General features: G+C 36.4%; 1 protein-coding gene across 3 annotated transcripts in view; it reads left to right on the forward strand.

Annotated features, from left to right (window-relative positions):
* kif20a (kinesin family member 20A) overlaps positions 1-18,398 on the forward strand; it is a 45,679-nt gene that overhangs the window by 6,574 nt on the left and 20,707 nt on the right. For all 3 annotated transcript variants that reach the window (XM_056446830.1, XM_056446829.1, XM_056446831.1), the window contains exons 5-12: positions 1,640-1,778; positions 1,874-2,049; positions 2,512-2,617; positions 6,245-6,457; positions 6,556-6,667; positions 16,683-16,751; positions 16,917-17,060; positions 17,166-17,334. In XM_056446830.1, coding sequence (XP_056302805.1) covers positions 1,640-1,778; positions 1,874-2,049; positions 2,512-2,617; positions 6,245-6,457; positions 6,556-6,667; positions 16,683-16,751; positions 16,917-17,060; positions 17,166-17,334 — 1,128 coding nt within the window. The remainder of the gene's footprint in view (positions 1-1,639; positions 1,779-1,873; positions 2,050-2,511; positions 2,618-6,244; positions 6,458-6,555; positions 6,668-16,682; positions 16,752-16,916; positions 17,061-17,165; positions 17,335-18,398) is intronic.

Consider the following 18,398-nt stretch of genomic DNA (forward strand, 5'->3'; position numbering starts at 1 on the left):
CTGAACAGTTTTGCTTGATTAACTACTGCGTTCTGTGCCAATCCGTTCTAGTCAACATGGATACAAGGCTCGTACGGGTGCTGGAAATCCTGGAAAATGCTTGATTTTTAATATTGTGATTTCAAGGTTAGAAAAGTGCGTGAATTTTGGACAGTGCTTGAACCTGCTTGAATTTGAAATTGTGACCATTTTGGTTGCATTTGTGCCTGTATTTTTATTTGTGCGAGCTCAAAATGTATTTGGGAGTGCATAAATTTGTTACCGTGCGACCAGTTTTCATTGCGAAATGTACACCGCATGCGCGTAGTTAGGAGACATTCATGCAGAATGCATATTTGCACTAAAATGCTAAACGCTATGCTCAGAAATAGTTTAATACAGTTGACATGTCAACTTGCTGCCGTAAACAAAGCCTGCAATGCCTGCCCCGCCTTAAAGCTCTTCTGACTGGCCAACTGCTCTTGAACACGAATGGATTGGTTAATATCAGCTGTCAATCACTTAGTCAATGCCTTCCTTTTAAATGAACAGGGAGCTACAGCCGCAAAAATGTAACGGTCTGGGTACGAGAGAATGAAAAGAACACTGACAGATTTTGTTTTATAATCCACCTAAAGTTACAAATAATGGCACATCTGATTTATTCATTCATTTTCTTTTCGGCTTAGTCCCTTTATAAATCTGGGGTCGCCACAGTGGAATGAACCGCCAACTTATCCAGCACGTTTTACGCAGCAGATGCCCTTCCAGCCGCAACCCATCTCTGGGAAACATCTATACACACTCAATCACTAGAGACAATTTAGCCTTTCCAATTCACCTGTAACGCATGTCTTTGGACTGTGGGGGAAACCGGAGCACCTGGAGGAAACTCGCGCGAATGCAGGGAGAACATGCAAACTCCACACAGAAACGGCAACTAACCTAGCCGAGGCTCAAACCAGCGACCTTCTTGCTGTGAAGCGACAGCACTACCTGCTACGCCACTGCGTTGCCACATCTGATTTATTTATTTAATTTATTTTTTTAACATTTTTTGGGGGTTTATCTCAATAAATCTATGCTCCAAAGTATTCAACAATTTAAGTTGAAATGCCATATTGTGTCCAACAGAATGGATTTATATATATATAAAAAAGTATATACAGCATATATAAATGTAATTTACCGTGGTTGTTAGGTGCTTGAAAAGCATAAAAATGCACCTTGAAAGTGCTTGAAGTTGAAATAGGTGTAAAAACCCTGTGGATAGATTTTCATTTTCTACTATTTGCTGATAACGGATCTCTTTTCAATGTAAAAAAAGTGTCAGTTGTTGCCTATAGCATAAGTATAATGTAAACAGCAATATGGACGTTGATCAGATATTTCTCTTTTTGAGACTCTTTTATCAGATGAAAATTAGCCCCCGTGGCTAACTCTGGCTTATTTACAGTCTCACTGTTTATTACTGAGCATTGTCCCTGTTAAATTAAATTAAATTGATATTTGTTCTTCGAATAGTTCAGCACGATAGTAGAAAATCGCTAAACCTATTTATACTCAAGTTGCTTTTTAATGATTTCCTTTTTTTTCAGTCTAAGTGGCCAGTTTAAAAGCGTTCTAGGACTTTGAATTTAATAGTTTTTCATTTGTGCAGATTTTTGGACCACAAACCTCTCAGCAGGAGGTTTATGATCACACCATACGGGAAATGGTGCGAGATGTTCTGCGTGGAGAAAACCGCCTCCTCTACACTTATGGGGTGACTAACTCTGGCAAAACCTACACCATACAAGGTAAGATGGCTGCTAGATGCTTCTCTGGATTTTGATACATTATATTTCTGTAATGCTGGATGGGTAAGAGAATTGGTGTTGCTGTGATTGAACAGGGGCAGGTGCTGAGGCAGGTCTTCTGCCAAGGGCTTTAGTGTCTGTATTCCTGAAGCTGTCTGGTCGGCTGTACACTGCCATGGACCTCAAGCCTGTTCTGAGCCAGGAGGTCCGTAAGCTAGATGTTGGTGAGGTCCGTGCTGAGGAAATGCGTCGTGATGCTTTGCTAAAAGAGGTAAAGAGAGAGATCACACCATTATAATGGCTTGACATGTCATTTTTTCTGATGCATATTTTGACAATGCTCAACAAACCTGTCTTAACACATTGGCTGTAGCATTGCCATTAACTTGTAGTTTTAAGACTTTAAGCATTAAAATGGAACTATTTTACATCTATTATAAATCAAATCAGCTCTTTACACAGATTTTTACAAAGATATGTTCATAAGGGACAGAGAGTAGGCACCCTTTTAAACTTTAAAAAACAAAAAACGAAATCAATACATTTTTAATAAAGCAATTAAACTTAAAACATGTCAGTCATTTATGAACACGTCAATGCATGTTAGATTAAATAGAACTGAGTAACCAATAATCTCAAGAATCACCACCATCTTATAATTCTCTACAATAATAGTAATTCAGGTCTTTTTGTTTTGTTTGATTACTCTCTAATTGCTGCCCTTTTGCTTCAGGATGAAAGCACAGTTGGACATCAGTCTAGGCTGCGTGCAGGCTTGTCCTGGGACAGTGGCATAAGTGGACTCTCAGTAACCAGTCACATAGCAACACAGCTGGAAGGTGAGAAGATTTCTGACATTAAACACTAAGCTACTTCATACTGAAAAGTAAGTTTAAGTGCTTTATATAAAAATCGTTTCAAAGCAGCTTTACAAAAGTTGCACAGTATACTTTACAATTCAATTCACCTTTATTTGTATAGCGCTTATACAATGTAGATTGTGTCAAAGCAGCTTCACATAAAAGGTCATAGTAAATAGTAAATAGGAACAGTGTAATTCAGTTTGTAGTGTTTAAGTTCAGTTCAGTTCAGTTTAGCTCAGTTCAGTGTGGTTTAATAATCACTACTGAGAGTCCAAATATTGAAGAGCAAATCCAACGATGCGCAGCTCTATAGATCCTGAACCATGCAAGCCAGAGGCGACAGCGGAGAGGGAAAAAAACTTCACTAATGGTGGAAGTGAAGAAAAAAAAAACCTTGAGAGAAACCAGGCTCAGTTGGGCACGATCATTACAATCAACTTAGAAATACTTAAGACTGGTTGAGTGTATTTTGCTACACCAGGATATACCAACAGATAGCAGTTTTTTGTTTGTTTGTTTTTTGATAGGAATGGCACATTTTAGCTGTAATTGGTCAGCAGGCTTCCCACAGGTCATAGAATTTCTGGGATATCATCAGTGTTGCTTGTTATAGCTGACTTTTTTCCAGACCAAAAGCTTTCCAAAACACACAAAAAAACTTCCAAAATATTAGATTAATATTTTATTTAATTCTAATTTATTCAAATCAAAATTAACCTAGTTGCTTTAACTGTCATAGTTTTTTACAATACAGCAACCAACACCAGCAGTCACAGAACCACAAAATAACCAAGTCTCATCGAAACACTGCCCCCCTCTCACCCACACACCGCACTTAATGTTAGAATATGTTTTACTTTCGAGTTTCGAAACGAGGTATAAATTAGTCCTATTTGACATTTTAAATTCTTATGAACATAATGTGCTGCTTGCATAATATGCGCGTGCACGCAAGGGGGAGTCAGATTTGTTGGGGAATCAGATTTCGATACAACTTTCCCTCACCTCCTTATGCGGATGGACCCATGTGGTTTGTGTTTTGCACTGGTCACTACTAACTGAATGGAGTAGGAGCACAGAGTTATGTTTTGTTGAATAAGTTGCATATAAAAGTTATGTTTCAAAACCGCCCAAATTTTTTCAACTTGCCTATGCCATATTTTTTATCCACACAATCAAATTTAAAACTGCCTAATTGGTCAGAAACCGCCCAATCTGGCAACACTGGATGTCATGGAATTTTAAATTCTAAAGTAAGAGATTAATTTTGTTGTAAAAGTGATTTAAAAAAATAAATAAATTTTTTTTAATTCAGGTGTATTGTGTTATCCCTTTCCCACTCATTTACTGGCTTAAAGGGATGGTTATCTAAAAAATTAAAATTGTTATCATTTGCTCACATTTGACTTGTTACAAACCAGTTTAAGTTTATTTTTTTATTTTTATTATAATTGAACAAAAACGTGAACTGAACTTGCCTGAAACTGAGTCCCACTGATCGTACAAGTAATTATAACAAAAAGTGTTACATTGCAACTCGCTATAAAATTAGCTAGCTAGCTACAGGGCTTTTCCCATATAGAGAATTATGAGGTGGCCATCTTTATCAAATTGTGGGTGCTCAAGCCCTGGTCATGTATTTAATTCTGTTTAATGTAACCATTTGTTTTCATAAGATTATAAGAATATGCGAAATATGCGTTTTTTTATTTATTTATTTTTTAAATATATTTTTTAGTGGGTTTCATCTTTAATGTGATAGGACAGTGAAGGACAGACAGGAAAGCGTTGGGAGTAGAGAGAGGGGAAGGATCTGCATAGGACCTCAAGCCGGGAATCAAACTGGTTGCCGTGAGCACCTTGGTGCTTTATGTCAGCGCACTTAACTACTAGGCTATTGGTGCTGATGAAATATGCTTGTTTTGAGTAGCAAAAAAAAAAGATCGGAATTCTACCATTTACATGAAAAATCCTGTAGTTATAATTCAAAAATAATTTAAAGAGCCCCTATTTTGCATTATAAAAAGTCATATTTTGGTTTTGGAGGTCTCCAACAACAGGCTGATATGCGTGCAAGGTCAAAAAACATTTTCATTGTCTTGTATGCATTTATTTTTACTTAATTATCCCAACGACTCCCATATGATTCGTTCAGCGATTAATTTGTTCCCAAACCCCTCTTTAGCGCGATGCTAATCTGCGGTGATTGGTCGGATGACCCTGTCTGTTGTGATTGGTCAACTGAGTTCAGCACGAGATGGTGAGAAATGCCCACTGCTATAAAATAGCACACCGAGTATGTGAGAGCTCAATGCAGTTAAACACCAGCATATTACTCTACTCTTAAACTTAACCCCAAGTTATAACAACAACACATTTAGTATTAATCCACACAGTGGCAAAAGTTGAACTATTTTGACAATTGACCACGGCGCGCATGTACGAACAGCTGATGGTGCCATAGCAAAGGCAAACAGCAGAGGTTCACGAGTTCAGAAATGCATTTAAATCGGTAAAGGAAGCACGCATCGTGTTTTCGACGTGGTTTTTTTACGCAATGTCAATAGGCCTATGAAGGTTTAACCTGAGAGATACAGTACAAGCACTGATCTATAATAGATGTGTGATTACAAGTCACGCCAGATGGTTACAACTTATAACACACAATTAAACACATATTTTGCAAACTACACAAAATGAGGCAACCATTGTAATTACACTTACATGTTATGATCCGGAGGAAGAAGAAACTGGTCCATGTGAACCGTAAAAGTTACCGACAAAGTCCCTGTCAAAGTCTGACAAAAGTCCCATACATAATAGTCTCTGCTGCTCTTTCCTCTAATAACAAACGGTGGCGAATCCCGCATTGCACCATAGGTTATTGCATCAAAAATCTGAAAAAAATGACAGGAACAAACACTGCACTAGGTTGGCTATACAGAGAATTACTCTCAATGTACATTGTTGTGAAAATTAACTTTTAACCCTGCCCACAGCAGAATCTCCATCTGTAAGTGATCGTCATCTTCATGTCATGTTCAGTCCCGTGATCCCCTATGCTTCGCTAGTGTTTGGGAAAGAGCGTTCACAATTTACCGGATGCCGCACTACATATTTGGTGATGTACTGTATCAATGTCGACGCTTTTAAGCAAAAGATCCGAACCCAACTCTATTCATTTATTCAACTCTTGAGTCTATTTCGTTAAAGAATCAATAGTTTTAAACACGGCGCACTTTCAGATTTAAACCTCAGCTGGATGTTTTCATGCACTTAGTGCTCTGTTGCACACTGCATGGAAGGTCATTTTCAAAAACCCACAATAGGGGGTCTTATAAAGTCAGTGTAGCATATTTGTTGTATATTTGGTAAGGTAAGTAGCCACTAACAAAATGGGAAATGTAGCTAATTAGCTAGCTATTTTGGAACGATTATTTAGCATCAAACTTTATTTAATGTTTTAATCGATATATTAATGTTACATTTTATGTTTAAAATTTTAAATGTCACATTTGGCTTAGATTGCGGATCTTGTGATTAAGCTACATGTTGAAGCTCAACCAAAATATAACTAAAGGTGCCGTTGCTGTTGTACTTCAGATTCAGATGGTGTTTGTCTGGAGGCCAATGGGCTGTGTCTCAGTGGTGGGGAAGATCTTGAAGAAGGAGTGCAGTTCTCAGTGTGGGTCTCGTTTTATGAGATCTACAATGAATTTCTTTATGATCTCCTGGAAGCTCCACCTTCCCTTCAGTGCCGCAAGAGAGTCACACTACGCCTCAGTGATGACAAACATGGAAACCCTTATGTAAAGGGTAAGAGTCACAAAGAGCACAACATATTATTATAGGATAATGATTTAAATGTACACTTAAAAAATAATAATATTGAATAATTCATGTGCTTCTTTAAGATTTGACCTGGATTCAGGTACACAGTGCAGAAGAAGCCTGGAAAGTGCTCAAGGTTGGACAACGCAATCAAAGTTTTGCCAGTACTCACCTAAACCACAACTCCAGCCGCAGGTACCTACTGAATTTTATCATCATAGGAGCTTGTCATTATAAAGACAAAATTTAAAGTAATAAATAAAAAATATAAAGTAAAATTTGTTGATTTTATGATATTCATGTTATTGATCTTACCTTTTACATCTAATTTTACATGGAGTGCATGAAAAAACTTTTGCTGCGCCCCAATTTGCTTATGCTACATTCTAAAAATAAGTACTTTTTGTAAAAAAGCAGTGTTTAACAGTAGAATATGCAAGCTTTGGGACATATATCCATTAATAGACCCCTCTGTTCCTTAGTTACATGCCACATTTCTTTCAAAGTTAATTTCGTACCATATTGGAGTTGCAGTAAGCAGGGTAATCTGTTATTTGTATTAATCATGTCTTGAAATTAAATAAAATTTGACTAGCCACTAAAATGCACAGTAAAAAAGTGGATGTGAATATTTAATGTGATTTTATTGCTTGGACCTTGTTCCTTCACTGCATGACAAAAAAATTGAATTTCAAAACCCCCAAATTCACTTGCACAAACTAAATATTATTTTAAATAGGCCTATAATTTTTTAAATCTAGAGTAAGCACAAAAGAAAATTCTACCTACACAAACAAATTACACTAATTTGGAGTGAATTTGGAGCAGCTCAGGGACTGAGAGACCTCAGAATGACCTATAAATATAATTTTAATGTTTGAAAAGCCAAAGCAGCACAGAAAAACTCCCATTGAACGTTCTCTCGGATCTTGTGAAAAATATACTCAAATATCCTATACACAAAAATGAACACACATACTCTAAAAATTCATCCAAGTTAAACTCCAGAATAACTGGCTTCAAACATGATTTTTAAATAAGAATAAGTAGGCTAATGCAAAACCAAAGCATCACAAAAACATTGTTTTTATTAGCATTATAAAACATTTACTGTTATAAGAAACCACATACTGCATGAATGACACACACCATACTATTAGCACACAAAGAGTTTAACTGTTAACAAACTGTTTACATAAATGCACTGCATTCCAAATATATTATGCAATTCATAACTTTCTCTGATTTTTCTAGTTATTCGATGCAAATGACAGGGAGTATAATGTTTACATTTCAGATTTTTTTTAAATGATAAAAATAAACCTGAAATGCACCGTTACAAATTATTATGCACAACAGAGTTTGAAAACATTTTATAGGTTGTGAAGAACTAAAAATGGTTTTGTTGAATTTACAGCATTGTCATATTTACTTAAATCAAAAGCTATTTTAATAAAAAACGTCCTAACAGGGCCCCTTATTTACTATCACCTTAACAATGAACTTGTGAGTTTTTGCATAATTTGTGCTTGAATGTCTTTGCATTGTATGTTTTGATTAAGGATGCACCGATGTGGATTTTTTTGGCCGATATCGATGACAGATAACTCTTAAGATTTAGAGGCTGATATACTATCGCCGATAAATATAAATATTTCAAAATGTTATATTTTTATACAGTGATTTTATTTTAAAAACTTCATAAGAGTTTGAACGGGTCTTCTGAACTAAATAGCCTACTCAAAGCAAAAAAAAAGATATAATTTCAAAATTGCAAGGTGATTTATAAAGACCTATATTCACGATTTCACATAAATCAGCATGCCAAAAATAAATTATTTTCTTTTTTTTGCAAAGCAAATAAACATGCAACTTGACTATAAAAATAATTGGTTAAATAATAAAATGGGATTTAATTAACAAACAAGTTAAATATATTTTAAGTAAAATAAAAGAACTAAGAACTGAAACCAGCTCAAATGTTCTTGAATAAAACGTGTTACAGTAATGTACACATGTACAAATATGTAATGTCCTATAAAGCGTTTTTACAGGTGTTTTGACAGTACAGCGCCACTGTACAAGAGAAAAGCTAAATATAGAGAGTATTACTTTAAAATGCGGCATAAATTCGCCCCATTTGGTGTTTTAAATTCTTTTGAACACATGCCGCTGCTGCTTGTCAATCAGACAACGCTTTTGTGTTTGTTTTTGCTGTCAATTGCAGGAAAAATGATCGTTGAAATGTTTATGATAAACCACTGTGAGTTTGAAACTTTAACTGCAGGCATGGTGTGATGTGTGCACACAATGCGGAGTCAGATTTGTCTTCAAGTCAGATTTTGATACAACACCTGAGCATTGAGCACAGATGACTTTATGATAATCACAGTGCATAATATAAAGACAGAATGTGACAGAGGGTGGAGAACCCCTATGCTGGATTCAGTGACTGGCGCATCTCTCCCCTGCTGCTGTGAAGGTTCTGACGGCTCACTAGCCACTATGTGTGTGCGTGGTAATATCATATAATCATTATAAATATGCAGATCAAACTGAATACAATCTTATATCTACAACACATGGCAAGCAACGCGTTGATTTTAACAAATAATCATATTAGATTACAAACAACCCAACGAGTTGTTAAGCATGTGTGCATCGCTGCTATTATTTTTACACATGTGATATTAAACTAATAGAATTTAAACCAAAATACACAATGACACTCTAACATGCATATCTACTATGATAAGGAACATGGTTACTTACTGGGTTATTACGCACAGCTATACCACACAAAGAAAGGACAAACTTTGAAGGAATAAACAATGTAAGGAAAGCTCCATTATAGTGCACTGGACAAGTCTGAACAATTTCGACCCACGCATGCGTGAGGCAGGCAGTTCTGTACAATTACGTAACCTATCGGCCTAATTTTGACATCGGACTGGTAACCATAACATTATCATTTGTCAGCCGATAACGATATGGCCGCAGATATATCGTGCATCCCTAGTTTTGATACTAACTGCCTCCCATCCTCATGGATCTTTTGAGAGAATTACAATTTTTTTAAGCTAATATTTTTTTACTTTAACTGTCTAAAATAAACGCAGGTCCTTAAATGCTTGAATTAATTTTGGTTATGTACTCTATTATCAGTAACAACAAAAAAACAGAAATTCTTCAATTGAAAATCTTAAATTTAAATCTTGTACAATAACGCTGACATATAATAACCATTTTATCTATTTCAGAAACTGCATTTGAATGTCACCAGTATTGAATTGAGCATGCATTTTTAAAACAGTCAAAATTTGATGTTTTTAATGTAAATATTAGGTGTAAGTGAAATTAAGTACAGAACGGACTCATGGCGCTACATAAAATATGGTGCCTCAAAGTTCTTGATAGTCCTTTAATCTGCTGTTGAAAGTGTGGGAACCCTGTAATTTATAAATCTCTAAACCTGACAGGGCAACAGGGAGATGACAAAAGACCAGCTGTTGCTTTTAAACTGGACCGATTGAATATCTACTAGTCATATCCATTAACAAATAAACATAGAAATTGATATACAGTAAAAACGTTCTAAATCTGTTGAAGCACATCGATCTGAAAAGGGCTGGGTTTGCAGCTTAATATTATTGGGGAAATATATACAGTATATTTGGCAAATATAAAAAATTTAATTTATTTCTTGACGGCCTTCATCCTATCCTTCAATAAAACAGATTTTCAAAAAGGTGAAATATTAATTATTTTCAGTTAAAAGATGTTGATCATCTACACTTTCGTTTAGGACACAGAAGGACAAAGCTAATGGATTAGCTAATGACTGTTTAAGAGGAGAGCACCAGGCCCGGGACACTTTGTTGTCATTGAAAGCTTGTTGATTCCTTGCCTACTGTTTCTCATTAAGTATGCATTGTGAACTGTCATATTGATGCCAAAACCAAGTAAAATTTGGCAGGAACTGGTGAACATTCAACACTCTTTACCTAAAAAAAAAAACACACAAAGGTAATTGCTGTACAAACAGAAACAAAACTGTCCTCTCTCCTTTTATCCTACTGGAGCTTCTCAGTGGGACTCAAGGCCAGTTTGGCACACAGATGACACTTATTAACACTCACACTACCCACTGTTGTATTTTCAATATAAGAAATGCTGAAAACCCGAAACCGCAATACTATATAGGTTGTACATTTTATGCAGCATTTATAAAAAAGGGGACATAAGCCTGCAGCTCATGTAATACTCATTTAAAAATTCTCTTCTCACAGATCCACTGAAATGTAGCATTGCATGGATAATCAGCCGATCCTGATGAAACCGTTAGAACAGTCTTCATCTTTCACATGGCTGTCAGGTTCTTTAGGACCCCAGAAACAGAAAATACAAACCAGCATTAGGTGTTCAGGGCTGCTTTAATAATAAAATAAAAGTTCAAAAAAGTAATTTCTCACGTAAAGGTCTGTATGTTGCCATCAACCCATTTCCATTTGCCCTTTACATCACTGTCAGTCAGACCAATCCAGACTTTACCACCAGCAGAGGTTTTCAAAATCCTGAAATATTACAATAAGTGTATGCTTAAAAGAGTTGTTTTTCACCTAGTTTCAAAATTTGTTCCACTCACTTGTTCATCTCTATTGCTTATGATGATCAGATCTGCTCCTCTCTCTGTACAATATCTTCTGCTCTCAGCCCAGGTCTTCTTCTCTGAGGAAATGAAGTAAATACTGGACTGGTAGTATATCCATCCATCCATCTGTTAGCACAACCAGTTTAACATTTAGGAAGATTTTCATACACTGAGTGTGCTCACGCTTGTAGTTTGGCTCTTTTAGTTTGGTTGCTCAGGAAAAAGAAAAGGAAACATTTGATCCTGATTCACTTTTGCTTTTACATTGTCTTTTATAATTCGACATATGTTTTGTGACCTAAAATATAATGCCAGGTGCAATATTTATTTTATTTTTATTATAATTTTTTTTTAGACTGGCATAAGTTTTCATGTTTTGCACCACATTGTTTAAATGGCAAATGCATTTAAGCTACGTTGTGCATTCATTGGTGTGCTGGTCTAAAAAGGAGCTGTCAAAAGGAGCGTTGCTGTTTTGAGGGAACTGAAATGGGGAGCGCCATCAACTAAAACCTGGTCTAAAGTCAATGGCACACAGTTTTTATGATTTCAAGAGAGAGTTAGGCTCCGATTACAATGGCAGTTAAATATGAACCAATTCCTTATTATTATTATTAATTTTTTATTTATTTATTTTTATTTTTAATATTTTTTGCTTATATGTGACACAGGTTGGATCTGTTCTATGACAAAAAAAAACGCATGCATTTGGATATTCAGAGATCGGTTTCAGGCCTCCTTCATATGTGGAAATAAATCAGATATAAATCGGATATGTGACAATGCGACTATCATGTAAACAGGCAGATCAGATTTATTGAGGCATTCTGTTTTGTACGTCTTTAAACTTGCGACAATGTGGTACTTCTCCGTGGTTTAATGATGTAGAAGGAAGAGCGTGTGTGTGCTCATCCCAAAATTTCGAACCCACTGCTCCTCATTAAAGCCCGCCACAATATGCTCCCACCAGACCTGAGATCTCTCTCGTTCCCAAAAATTCCTCTGAGTGGTGGAGGACACCTTATATAAACTATAGGCGCAAGCTGCGATGACGGCCCTTTCCCTCCTTCTCCACCTCAAAATCATTTTAAAGTTGGGTGAACTTCGCATTTTTCACAGAGCTTAAAGCAAGACACTTTCTTCCATTATAGGTAATGTGGCGCAGCTGCTAGAATCCATCTTTACACATGTGCGACGTCATAAATTGTATGGCAAGTGCAAACACATAAATCAGATATGGGTCACAATTAAAAGAACATGTAAATGGACAGGCAAAAAAAGTCAGACATAGGCAACAAATCGGAATTGGGCATCTAGACCTGACAGTGTAAAACATGGCCTTAGTTATGTGCCTATGCGGATCCAAAACACGCATACATATGGCTCACACACACAGGAATGTACAGCAATAAAGAAATATCTTTAAATATGAAAACAGTTGAAGAATTAAATGTTTAAAAATGATTATTTTCTACTTAAATATAATCCCATGCCGTCTTTATTGCGGGGGGGCCTTTGAATCCATCTCCATTGTAGTCAGTCAATTCATGGCAATTTGCATTTGTTTATTGTTGTTGTTTTTTGACTACACTTTGTTATTGTTCATTTATTAGTTTGCTGGAAATTAGAACTGAATTTAGAAATAGTTTTGAAACAAATCTTTGCACTTAAACAAAATTACAGAATTAAATATGTAATAGATGTCTTCAGTGGAGAGCCTCCACCACAGTTTTCTTAAACCATGGTCAAAAGTAAGAGGCAGAATGAAAGAATTTGAATTGTTTTATTGTCTGCCAAAGTCTCCCATGTAAATGGCAAATATGCTATGGTGTAACTTGTCTGACCCTTAAAGGGCCATGAAACCTCCCTGTCTCAGCAGGGTGTTTTCACAACTCTAGTTTGAGTCCAGCTTTGTTTAGGTGAGAGTGGCGAAAGATGGAAGGGTTTGCATGAAAAGGGGAGTTTCATTACGCATACGTGTTGATATTCACAGCGGCAACACAGACACAGGGGAGATAGACATTGACTACAGTTACATGGGCATCATTAATCAAATTATTTGCCTTAATCTGATTAAGACAATAATTTGATTAAGGTGTTTACATTACACATTTCCTCCAGAGTGTCATGTAATTTCGGGTGTTTCATTTTTCAACTTTATTCAACTTTATTTACAATTTGTCAACTTTAACTGCAGTTTGGCACTTTCATTCAGGAACATTTCATGTAGGCCCCCCGTGACAAACAAGATATTAGATGCGAGGAACTGCTGGAAGAATGTTGTATTAATGGAATTTGATACCACACGCCAAATGGGAGAAAAAAAACCTCCGCATTTCTTAGTAGATGCAGAGAATAGCGTCAAACAGCTGTATGTATAGACTATCCTGTCACAAAATGCGGCGAAAATCCCACACAACAGTAATAGTTTGATTAAGGTGTTTACATTCAGAGAGCAGCAATTAGAGTGGATCTCTTAGTCTATAATATTATTGTGATATTAACGTACTGGAAACTTTCTAACTAAATCATTTTGACTAAGGCATGTCTTTAAACCTGAAAGAGTACTGCTGATGATGCTAACTAACTTTGCCATCTGAATAAACATAAACAAAGAACACTGGTCACACACTTACCAAATCCATAGAGACAGGACAATCAATACCAACTGGAACCGAGTTGAAAATTAAAACAAAACCTTTGTTGTAGCACATTTATAAACGCAACACTGATGACCCATGTCTCTGAACAATTCTTCTTCTTCCACTTGTTTTAATTACGGTCGGCAACACAACGTATGTAACAGAACACTGTACTGTAAGAGGTAAAAACAGTCTCCGAAGCGATCATGCATATCAAGTTGCATCTCACTCACAATAGAGCACGCTGATTGGTTTGAACAAAGTCTTTCTCATGAATAAATGATGAAAACTCAAAGACGTCACGTTGTACCAACTGGTATGAAAATCCAGTCTTCACGCTGATATGTACACAATGATCGCATGGCCATGAAGCAGCTTCAAAATGTCTTTTTAATGCGGAAGAACAAATTTGCTCAAAATAATGCAAAAAAAAAAATGTTTTTCACTTTCTTGAGAAATAAATGTGTCCTAAAATTGTTTTTAGCAACGTGGGACATGTATATGTCTGTCAACATTTTAAAAAAAATGTGTTTTGATGTTTCATGATCCTTGTGAATGGGAGATGAGAATTTGATTAAAAAAAAAAAAAAAACACACAACCATAACTCTTAAAGAGAATGACGTCCATTTTAGACCATGCCCTGGCACACAGACCTCTTCTTTCTATCTTTAAAATGGCAGAAGTGAGTTTGGACACGCACTTAGATCCGCTTTAGCACTTAGATCATTCAAAAAGAGCCCATTGTATACATGTACATTTCTCTTCTAGACAGAGTGGACAGAAACTCACCTTCTCAGTTATTTAGAACATACAGTTACGATGCCACCCTTAACTTAATCTATTCTAACGAAACCAGTCAATTGTGAACATGCTCATTTAAACCTAACTAATGATACAAAATGTTAAAAAGTTGTCCAATTCAATTTTAATGTGCTTCATTTTTACCTTTTCGATTAAGACTTTTCAACAGTTCATTTTTCTCCTTATTCAACAGGTCTCTTTTAGTCAGTTTATTGTTATTTGATGACAGTCGATCTCTTGAGTCAATTCCATGTTCTTGATTTTTAGCTGGTCTCTATCTTTTGCGAGGTCTGTATTTGCATTTTTTAGCTGGTCTCTCTCTTTTGCAAGGTCTGTATTTGTGGTTTTAGTTGGTCTCCCTCTTTTGTTAGATTAGTATATCTGATCATTAAATGGGTCCTTTCTTCTGTTAGGTTGGTAATGTTGACTAGTAGCTCATCTCTCTCTTTCGTGTAGTTTGCATCGATTGTATTGATGAGGATGCTTAACACCATGACTACAGTCAGCAGAAGAAAACACAGCAGCACTAAACACACTGGAGCATCAAACTATTAATCTTACTAATATTATCTATTAATCTTACTATTAGAAAAATCTCACTGGTAGAGCGTGAGTGAAGGCTGCTAGTTGGTTAAAATTTAGAATATGTGCAAAAAACATACTGTAACAACATTTTATTTTATTTTTTTACTAATGGTTTCATTATCCTCTTTATGTAAGTCTAGTGAACTAGTGATCTTTGACCTGGATAGACTGCTGTGCATATATTAGCAAAGTCTCTTTAAGGCAAGTCATTTCACTCGGGGGCCATCTTTGAAATGCCTCTCAGGCATGCTCGGGCATTCTGTCTGACTGGGGAAACATCAAAGTCTTTTCTAAACTGTTTGCCAAGTTAATAATTACTTTACATATTTGGAGTCACCAATAAAATTTAACAACAACCGTCTTATAAGTTTCATTTCTAAACGTCCCGAATCAAACAAAATGTGCATATTTTCAGGTTGCCCGAGCTAATGTGCATGCACACTCGAAATAAATGGTATCACAACACCAACCTCATTTATGGCCGCTCTACATATTATTATCCTCTAGATAATGAACGTCTGATTGCGCTGATCTTCTGAAGTAACCCACAACTTGGTCTTAATGCTGAATCTCCTCCAAAAATGACACAGACTCATTGTTTATGTGCGTTTGAGTAGTTGCTGTCATGTGATGTGCGTTTGACAGGACAGACTGTACCTCGCTTTCATTTCATACAGATTACAATTGCAAAAAACTTGTTTTCAAGTGCACTTGGTTCATTCCAAAGTACAGACTTCAAGCTTTATGTGGATATATTTCTAATGTCTGTGACGCAAGTATTTGCTGAGATTCCAGTGCGTTTGTTGACCACCAAACTGTCGTAAAGCACATGTGTGATCCGCCAGAGAAACATCAGTCGATAGCAATCGCTGATTGGTTCCTGTACTAGTAGGCGGGGCTTCATTCGCCATATTGACCATTACACTTTTCCCCATTCAAAACTATACGAGCGACGCATCTTGTGTATTCTGTAGTGCTTTGATATCTTTGATATTAGTGACAGTTTTTAAAAATACCAATTGTTTTTAGAAATAATTTATATGAAGTGCATGTATGAATGGGTGTATTAATATAAACATATATGTATTAAGCTGCTTTTTTATACATTAATACATGGGATAATAGAAACATTTGGCCTTGTATTACCAAACTCCCTTTAAGGCAAGTATTTTCACTCGTCAGCCATCTTTGAAATGCTTCTTGAACGGTATGCTCGGGCGTTCTGTTTGAATGGGATATATCAAATTTTCCAAAATTGCTTGCCAAGCTTACTATTACATTTCACATTAAGAATCACCTAAAACATTAAACAACTACTGTCTTTTTAATTTCATTTCTAAACGTTCAAATTACAAAGTCTGCAGAAACTCAATCGTTAGTCTGTAGTGTCAGTCTTTATGCGCCATGTAGACCACCATATTACACTTTTCCCCATTCAAAACTATACGAGTGACATGTTTTGTTTATTCTATAGTCTTTGGTTTTTTTGTTTTTTTTTTTAATAATTAGTTGTCTTCTTTCCCTCTTTAGTCATAGTATCTTTACCATCCGTGTTCTACATGTCAAGCCACAACTGGGACAAGTGACCAGAATCAGCGAGTGAGTCCTTCCACCTTGCTGTTTGTTTTTTGTAATTGCGTATTTTGGATGCTTACATTGATTGCTGTATTGCACTGAACATTTTATAATTACTCTCATATATTTGTGAAAATACTCAGTTATTTTTGTGTTTGTGTGTGTGGTGTTTTTTTTTTTCCCTGACAGACTCTCTGTGTGTGATTTGGCTGGGTCTGAACGCTGCAAAGCCCAGCAGAATGGTGAGAGAATGAAGGAGGCAAACAACATCAACACCTCTTTGCTGACACTGGGCCGCTGCATCACTGCTTTGAGACACAATCAATCCAACAAGTGAGTGTTGCACTTTACAATACTACGAAAACATCATGATGGTGAACTAGTCATCCAGCAGTTGTTTTATCGATTAGTGAGGTCACTATACTGTCACTGCCGCAGGTCTCGTCCACCAGTGGTTGTTCCATTTAGAGACAGCAAGTTAACCAGGGTCCTCCAGAGTTTCTTTTGTGGTCATGGGCGCTCTTGCATGGTGGTCAACATCAACCCCTGTGCCTCAACCTATGATGAGACACTCCAAGCTCTCAAATTCTCTGCAATCGCCACACAGGTGAAAATACTCTTCATTTTATTACATATGTTTCAATTTCTTCCCATGACAACTAAATATAGGGTTCGTACAAGTGCTGAAAATTCTTGAATCACAATCTTTCAAGGTTTGAAAAGTGCTTAGATTTTTTGATATAGTGCTTTAAAATGTAATTGTGTTGTAATTACATCACTTTCATAATAATTTGTTACTGAATGGATAATAATTGAGAGTAAATAACAGTAATTTAACTTGGTTTTGGGCAAACATGCCATCAAAAGTTTTCTTTAGGTTACTGTTAAAGAGTCACGAAACACCAAAACACATTTTTTGAGCTGTTGACAGTCATATATATGTCCCATGCTGCTGAAAACACTATTAGGACACATATATTACACCAAAAAGTGAAAATTGGTTGTTTTTGCGTTATTTTGAGCAAATTCGTTCTTCCGGTTTGAAACGAATTTTTGAAGCTGCGTCACGGCGATTAGATACTTACGTGTATTCCAGCGTAGAGAGTGGACGTCTGTACCTGGGAGTACATCGTGACGTCTCAGAGCGTGCAGCATTAATTCATGAATGAAGACTTTGTTCAAACCAATTAGCGTGCTCTATTGTGAATGAGGTGCAACTTCATTAATATGCAAGATAGCTTCGAGGACTGTTTTTACCTGTTACAGTGTTCAGACACCAGAGAGACGCCACGTTGTGTTGCCAAAACAAATGGAGTGGAAGAACAAGAACTGTTTGGAGAAACTGGTCGTCAGTGTTGCATTTTTAAATGTGCAACAAAGGTTTTGTTTTTATTTCCCCGCTATGAAAGCGCAGCTGGACTCACGTGTGGATTACAGTGCACGCAGCAGAAATACGTTTGTACGAACCATTTTTTTTACCTGGGAGCTTTCCGCATCTGGAAATGGTGAAATCTGGATTTGCTGCTCGTCTCCTTTTAAAAATGACTCCGCCCCAGTTGGTGTTGATTGTCCTGTCTCTACAGATTTGGTAAGCGATCAGTGGTCTTTGTTTGTTTATTCAGATGGCAAAGTTAGTTCGTATCGTCAGCAGTACTCTTTCAGTTTTTAAAG

The sequence above is a fragment of the Danio aesculapii genome, chromosome 21 (assembly GCF_903798145.1).
Source record: "Danio aesculapii chromosome 21, fDanAes4.1, whole genome shotgun sequence".
Lineage (NCBI taxonomy): Eukaryota > Metazoa > Chordata > Actinopteri > Cypriniformes > Danionidae > Danio > Danio aesculapii.